Source organism: Trichoplax adhaerens, genomic scaffold, assembly GCF_000150275.1.
Source record: "Trichoplax adhaerens TRIADscaffold_4 genomic scaffold, whole genome shotgun sequence".
Taxonomy (NCBI): domain Eukaryota; kingdom Metazoa; phylum Placozoa; class Uniplacotomia; order Trichoplacea; family Trichoplacidae; genus Trichoplax; species Trichoplax adhaerens.
Genome location: NW_002060946.1, coordinates 5,694,691 through 5,703,804, shown reverse-complemented (window position 1 = coordinate 5,703,804; position 9,114 = coordinate 5,694,691). Strand labels below are relative to the sequence as shown.

General features: G+C 30.7%; 1 protein-coding gene across 1 annotated transcript; it reads left to right on the top strand.

The window, feature by feature from the left end:
• Window positions 1-743: 743 nt before the first annotated feature.
• On the top strand, window positions 744-1,820 carry TRIADDRAFT_55849 (uncharacterized protein; the record flags this gene model as incomplete). The annotated part of the gene is made up of 1 exon (XM_002112091.1): window positions 744-1,820. One exon carries the CDS (start codon window positions 744-746, stop codon window positions 1,818-1,820), a length of 1,077 nt encoding a protein of 358 aa, XP_002112127.1.
• Window positions 1,821-9,114: the final 7,294 nt, after the last annotated feature.

Genomic DNA, 9,114 nt, shown 5'->3' with positions numbered 1-9,114 from the left:
TATTTAAATCTAGGTAAGATTAATTTTTTTTTTAATAGCTCTTAGTGTCTAAATTTGTACAATCGTGAAAGGATAACACCGAGTGCGGTGACCAATTCCTTTTTTTCATAACCAACACGAACATTGAATAAATGATAGGTAGTTTTAAGTTCAATACTAATCAAGACGTAAACCGTACATAGGAAAGAAAAAAATTGATCCAATCGAAAGTGATTAGTTTTAACGCGCTCACATCAATATCGTCTAATAAAATAATTCACACGATACAGTACATAAAAAGTGGTTAAAAATTAGCACTTATTGAATAGTATACACCCGTCAGCGATTTTAATCAAATTTTCATTCTAAGATCAATAATTATCTATAATAACTGTAATACCAAATAATAATTCTACCTAGGTTAAGCAAAAAAAAAAATATTAATTACAGTCCAATGATAATCTCTTAGCGGTTAAATTGATTGGACAGACTATTTCTATACAAAACTATAATAGCTGATCGATTGGAAATGCACACTTTAGACACGGAAGTAACTACAATCCATACCATAATCTGACTATTATTACAAAATGACGCTAATCACATCGGTAAACGATTAATATCTGACCTCGATGTATTTGTTTATTCACAGGCTGTTGATTATTTAAATACAACTGCTACAGCCAGAGCTTTCCAGTAATAGCCTGCAGATATTTCATCTATACGTCAAAGTTATATTCGAAAAAACGAAAAAATCCAGAACTATGTCCGTCAATCAAACTGTGCCAAAACCTCATTCTACTCATGATCTGTTAATGGCTAAATTGGCATCGATTATAATTTATGAATTTATTGGATTTTTTTCATTATTAAACAATGGTTTGCTAATTTATCTCATTTTATCACGTCGCCAACTACGTAAAGTAATGAATATTATCATCAGTAGTATGGCGATAGGTACTATTATCTTTGCGATATTTTACTGCTTATTACATCCATTGGAAGTATTATCTTTTCGTATCAACTCGATCTTTTGTCATTTATTTGGACCATTTCGAAATTTTAGCTTAGCTAATTTATCATTTCATCTGAGTCTGCTTAGTTTGGAAAAATATATCGTCATTGCCTATCCCTTTCACTCTAGTCAGATTATTACCAAATTTAAAATTTTTCTTTCTCTCATATTTGTGTGGGTTGGAGCCTTTCTCCTATCCTTTTTTCCTGTTTTTGTCCTAAGAAAATATGATCCTATTGATCGTAAATGCCCTAAGGTAGGAGATGCAGAGCAAGAATTTATCTATTTTACTTGCTTTTATGCCCTTGCATTTGGTCTACCGTTAGCTATTATGCTGTTTGCTTATGGTTCCATCTGTCGAATTGCTTTAAAGCATATGCGAGATATTAGAGAGAAGAATTTACCCGGAAATGCAGAGGTGCATCATGAGATACGCAGACGTGTCCATGCCGCTAAACCGTTACTGATTATGGTCGGCACTTTCTTTATAATGTGGACACCATATATTATTTTTACGGTCATCATTTTCATTTATGGTCGACATGCTGCTCAGAGACAACAGCTCCTCTTTCATTATGAAATTTTTGCTAAATTACAAGCTGTCCATCGCGATATCTTACTTCCAGTAGCACTAAGTTATTGTGCAATCAATCCAATCATCTATGGCTTCTTCAATCCTGGTATAAGGAGAGCATTTGTTGCTATGATTACTTGTAAGCCTTATCACGCTTACAGTGGTGGTACCTCGATAACATCATGTAATAATGATACTAGCTATAAATCAAACTGGAATCGATTAAGTGCCGCACAACAAACTAAAGCATGAAAACGGCAATCAGACCCTTACCTTTGTCTTAAGTAATATTAGTGAAACATATCTATTTATAAATCAATTTGATCTCTTATATTACAATATTCCCTAATATAGTTCATCAATAACATGGTCGTTATTAATATCTTCAAGCCTAATTGTACCATGACAAATAATAAGGCGAAGAACTTAGTTATCTTAATGGCTATTTAGTACAACTCTTCAATCGTCCATAGATTCTTACTATGTCTTACATTCGATCTTCGGTTAGTTTCAGCTGTAATCCATTGTTGATTAATTCGTCGCTAGGGGCGTCATGTCCTGCGAATACAAGTAATCCGTATGCTTAATTCAATAATCTGCTTGGTATGTTGTTGTCTTATTAATTCGTTTAAAAATATATCTCATATAGAATAAACCCTCTGCTATCTGTATAGAATTTATTCCTCTGCTTTAATAATATTTCTAACAATTAACAAAAATTCTTTAATTAAGCTTATCCCATGTTATACATCCTTTAAATGTGAATATTCATAATTACTTAAAGCACTATTTAGCTGTCTACTGCTTCTGTATCCGTTCATCGTTCTAGCTATCATCGTCCTTCCTTCTATGGTAATGCTTATCAACTCCACCAAAAATTGTACAACAGTTGGCGCTTTGGCTGTAAAGGAATAAATGTAATCGTTATAGTAGGTATGATTTAACTCACAAGTAGAGAAAGTTGTGGTATTTCTATGACGATAACTACTTCGGATCTATTAAAAAAAGTACTGGCATACACAGAAATAGTATAATTCTACTTGAAAATCACATTCTTGGATCCATTTATTTTAAAAACATCCATAACGACAACACATGTCTGCAATTTATTGTAAAATTGACGATAAGCCATGAATGACTCTGCACCCTATTTCTGTGGCACAATAAAAGCTAGTATCTCATTTAAAGCACAGTTTCATCATGGCAATATTAGCAAATTTTTGTTATGTTATATTATTTACGAAAATATGTTAGGTATCATCATCGCCTAGATACAGAAATCTAGATCGACTTTTTGGCATATTAACATCATCCCATTCCTGTTATGATAATGACTACTTCGCAAAAAGTGATGATCTAATAGGAAATCTCTTTTTCTAATATTTCCTAAATAACAAGGACCGAAAACCATTGTAGTCTACAAAATGATTATTCATCTTGCATCTGAGCCGCATACATCTTTCGCCACTTCAATACTTAAATCAACCGAACGTATTGACTTCATATGATTTATATATAAAATTGACAAAATCGATAAGATATTATTACTATACTGCAAAAATACCATTGCGGTAATACTCGTATAAATTGTGAACTTCGATCTTAGTCATCGCTACTGCAGCTGATAGATATAACAACATGAGAATAAGGCGAAACAACACTTATTCCGTATGAATTTTATATTCATAAGGATTATTTCGAATTCTTTCTTGCTAAAGTAAAGTAGAGTTAATCTAGTCTATATTATTACGTTACTTTAGAAAATATTATAATTTATATTATTACTATATCAGTTATAGATATTATCATTAATACAATTAACTTTAATATAATTAAAAAAATATCATGTAAGAATTGTTGACTCACGCAATATGCTCCGAATAGAGGGCAGTAATCTTAACAAGGTATGATAGTATTATCATGACATTACGAAGGTTTATTTAATATCTAATATGGTTTAGAGGATGAGATAATTCATCATTCTTACGTAGTAATTAAACTGATCTGACAATTATTTGTCAATATTATGCTAATACGTTATTTAATAAGCAATATAATATCATTAAATCGATGTGCGTCTATCAAATTATATCCTATAGAAACTGTTATTTCGAAATAGAATTGTTTGCAATAACGTTGTATATTTTTACTCGAATTATTTCGATATTTCTTCAGTAATTCTAGCATAGTGCAATAAAATCAATCGACCCATAAACCCTCGCAATTCTAGAATTGTATGTCGTTGTTTATTACTATAACATTGCTTGAAGTGATCTGTAATTAGCTCTAATAATATCTATAAACGATCAAATAGAAGGATCAAGATCAATTAAATCGCCTATATAAAAATTATTGTTAATATAGTTAAGATTACATTCAAATTATGTTATTAAAGCAGCCATTATAGCATTACAGTAACAATTGATCTATTTTACTATGATTAGAACAGTTCCTTTATTGCTAATACTTTATGAAGTATAGTAGAACAGTTAATCTATAGAAGCATGATGCATGACAATGAATTTGTCTGGCCTATTCATACATACGTATTTGTAGCTATAAATGAAACCTTCGATCGATGGATCACCAAGAGAAGTGATCATGATGAAATGTTTTCGTAATTTAAAAATTCTACCCTCATTCAGTATTAAGAATTGTAGTATTGATGTACTAATTTAAAGTATAATATATTCGATATTGATTAATTTTATGTCCATTTTTAGTGAGATGCAATCACCGAATCGTCTTACGTGGCTATTTAAGATTTACGTCTTATTAGCCCGCGAAAGAGTTTAGTGCTTATTTCGGCTTTTTCACAACTCACTAGTAACTTAATGTTTGTAATACAAATATGGCTACAATAATTAACATATTGAGAACACAACTTTCATAAAAGTGTTCTTTATACTAGAAATATATAAAAAATATGAATTCCAAGAAAATACATAAATATATTTTTAAGACAAGCTTAAAAGCGTTATATTAATAATTAAATTATCCTCATTAAGCTAAGTCAATGTTGTTATATATTTTTTATAAATGAAGTCTTAATGCAAGCCAAATGCTTAGCAATTTATAATGAGTAACTTATCATAACATTATCAATCCTAATCATCTCAGAAATTCGTGCCGTAGTTAATCTCTACCTGAATAATAAGAGATAAATTATAAATTATGGCTATTTTACAATGGTAAAACTCAACAATTTTGTAAGTAAATTTATGATATAGCTAATCTTAATGACATAATAGGGTAATTTATGTTGTTAGTGGCCTAGAAACTGAATATTTAAGGCCCTTATTCGTGTTTTTCTTTCGGATATTATTAGAGGTTAAGGTGTACCTGATCTAGACGCAAACGAAGCACAATGTTTATTATATGGTATATCATAGACAATTTAGATTTAGAACTCCTCCTATCATTACAACTCAATAATACTGAAGAAAATGGACAACGACGTCATTCAGATTCCAATCTTCGGTGACACATTCATAATTTAAAAACAAACAACTATTATATGATAATTTTTATAGTGGATAATATCTACGTGACAAATTTATCATAGTAAGAGTTATCCGTAATTCAATATAAACAGCTACGTACGATTATGGGTCACGATGCTCTATTGAGTTATTTGTTTAGAGCCTATATAGTAATTAAACCTTATTTATAGCACTACTACAGCCGTAAATATTCTTTTTGTCATCGTGTTGTTATCCAACCGCTAATGCGTCATTAGAAACGCTTGAGGACATGTATATAACATATATATATACATTTGAGTATATTGTACATATACACGCATGTATCACAAATATATAGTACATGCATGCACAAAACTCCTTTATGGACAATTTTACGAAAACAAGTTTAGCATAAAAAATTAGCACATTACGCTAGAAATGCTGCTTTGGTTTTAAATTTTAATTAGCATCACCAGTAATCCTTTTACCAATACTTTAATGTATCAAAATTTGTCACTTTAAATCGACACTTTTTAGCCTTTCAAGGACGTAAGGCTAGCGAGAGTATAACAAGTGCATTCCAGTTCGAAATGTGTATAATAGTAATATTAGTAATCACTATCAAACTATAATTTACCTACCGGTATGTCGATTGACTGATATCAATGATAGGTTTATAAGCACATTTCGTTAGCTACGCTCGTATACTGTACTTAAAGGATAATAGTCTCTATTGCATTCATAAGTAAATTATTGTCTTTGTAATGTACCCGAGCACTATATTATTACAAATGCAATTGTTTTGATGATGACAATAGTAGTTATGAAATGTTGTTTCTATAAGACAACATGGATATACTAACAAAGGACGCACTGTTTGGCTTCATAAGAATGAGAAATGTAATCACGAACAGATCTTGCAAGACGGCTGTATTATTTATTTCTCCTAATCTTATTAATGAAACAGTAATCTAGATAATATTTTTCATCCAAAATTCGTAAATATGGGAGTTAAGCATTACAGTAGTCGCATATTACTAAATAATATATAACAAAACTCTTTGGACTTAATAATTTCGTAAATAAATAATTTGGTAAAATTATAACTGAATCTAATTTATTTCCATTCACGGATAGATATGGAAACAGGATAGGCTATTATATAATATTATACTACATTAATTTATTTGGAAAGAGGAAGTAATTTCAATTACTGTAAATAAAAGCTATGAATCACTATGGGCAATATCTAATCGATTACTTCGTTGCCTCATCCTACTCCTACTAGGAATCATAAGATGCCCAATTGTCAGGTATGATAGGATCACTATCTTTAAATTACTCAAACTTTCACTTTTAAGTCCCTGCAGTTTGATTTATGAAACCGGTATATTTTCTAATTACATTGCAAGATAAAGATAAAGTCTTATTTTACAATTTCCTGCAGATATTCTCGTAATTATTTCCGTCAATAATTAAGAGACAATGATAAGACAGGATACTATAATAGAATTTCCTCTTAAATTTTCCAAGGCATATTATTATTGTTGTTAAGATCAATAATATTATTAGTGCCGAAAATTGGATTATCAACTAAAGTAAATACATATGTCATAATCTAACGTAGAACAAGACAACGTTAAGTAAAAATTTGTACAGCTGAGTTTCCTGAACATTTATCAAGGGAAAGTATTAGACTAAGTACTTCTAGGAGCGTGTCTTGTGCTCCTATTAAAGATAGCACAATGAATTGAGTATCCTTTTGGCTCTATGTTATATGTAAAATTAAGACTACAGTAGAACATTTTTTATTGTTTGAATTGTCTTGTTCCAGCATAATAATTGTAACATATACCAAACATGATAGCAGTATTTTAAGCTATCTACTCATAAAATGTGGTACATCCCCAAATTAGCTTAAGCTTACTCTTATAAGATTGTACAGTGCAAGAATAGATAAATTTAACGTTTGATTGTAAGGTTGCGTAAGTGTCTATTTGTAGAAAGAAAATTACGGTACATATTGTAGCAATTTTATTGAGATATTTATATAAGGTTTTACGATATAAAGAGATTGCGCTAAGTAAGTGAGTATTGTTTTAAGAGATTCATATTTTGACGCTATAATTAGAAGTACGAATTATGAATAAATCGCGTAATAGGAGATTTAAAACTGACCTTGTGATTTAATTGGCAAATTGTGGTTGTGTGGTAATAAAAGAATCATTTTGTAACTAATTGTCTATAAATGATGACCTTTGCTGTAATAATTCAGACAGATAAATGATTACAGCTAGATAGTCCTTGGTAGTTATAAGATAAACTAATCCCACCCTAGCTAATTCATAATTTTAGTTCGCTTAGCAAAGAACATGTTAACGTTATGACGTGAATAGAAATACCCTACGTTACAATTCACTTAGCTATAAACATGGGAGGACATAAATGCCAGTCAAAAAATTGAACACTGATTTTATATTTCTTCTCGCATTCTGATATTAAATTTGATACCCTATCCTATCGTAAAAGGAGGTCCTTACCTCTGGAATTCAAATGGCAAGTTTCCTTAAAAATATGCCCATAGAAGTGAGCTCGATTAATAATTAAAGTCGTACTGTATCTTTGCTATTGATGCACTTATGTGCTTTACCTTGGCAGCAGTTGTACTATTTTTCCATGTAAAGTTAGATCAGCACAAGAGATTGATAGATTTTAGACGTTGAAAAGCTTAACAGTATGCTTCTTAGATATAAATATAATTAGTAAATTAAGTACGGTAGTACTTTTGTTAAACTAATGTGCGCTTGAAAGTTAAATTACTATGGAAGATATAACGAAGAAAGATGCTTATTAGCCGGCCAACACTTTAAATAATAGCTGCATTTAATGCTCTGATGTCTATTGGTTTCTATCAAAACCAAGTTGTTTAAAAATAAAAATTTCTTCAGAGCGGGTATACTACGCGTATAGTCCATAAGCGGTTAGGCGAGGTAATGGTGTTGATGCACATCGAAAGAACCTATTAGAATCTATTAAGACGTAAGCATTATAATTATAATTAACGCTACTTCTACTACGCGAATTAACATTATAGCTAAATCTCACTTAGTAATACTCGTACTACTGTCTAATAGTATACTGTAGTCAATATACAGTTATTTTTTCTGCATTAGCGTAGATTAAATATAAATTTTAATTGATTTGATTCGTTACGGCAACATATCGAGAAATTCGATTTGTGTTCAGTATTGTCCGAATTCTACGTATTGACTGAATGGTTTGAAATTTTTTACGAAAGCACTACCGTCCGAAATGCTATGCAAAGATGTCGAGAAATTGGGGTGAAAAATCTAATCTGTTGCCCAGCTGCATTATCGAAATCAAATGCAGTGAAAGTTCAAAGTCGATGCCGTAGCAATATAATTTCTAGCCTTCAATCGAAAAACTAGCAACAACCTTATTAAGCTATGGACATTATACAAGGTTCATGATTAGTGTTATTCACAATTACGTGGACATTGCAAGTACTGTATTATGAAGACGATCGGCTACTGAACTTATCTAGACAGTTGTAAGCGTAACATTGTTATGCTATACCGAATTCCGTGATTGCATGCAATAATGTAAGTCTTTTCGTATTATGTGCCGGACATGGATTATGATTGTATCAGAGTATTCAAATTCACTTACCAATGATATCCATTATTTTTTGAAATCAAAATTACATACTAGCTGGCAGTGAAACTACAGTAACCATGTGTAATTTAAATACTGCGAGATGATAAAATTAATTTTATTTTTACAGCTTATTAAAATCGTATTGCGTGTTTTAGAATTGATGAGTGAATACAGTTAACCAAGCTATTCCGATCGCAAATTCTTAACAAAAATCTTAGGAATCTCTCCGAAACCATACATAAATAAAGTGTGCAGGAACTTGTCCTAAAGCGATTGAAAACAACAAAATTATCTACAAAAGTTAATAATTCTTAGACAAAACTAGCCTAAGTTTGAATATTTTGCTACCATGCACCGTAGTCCAGCATATCCATAGAAAATAGAAGCAACATTTGGGTGCATCT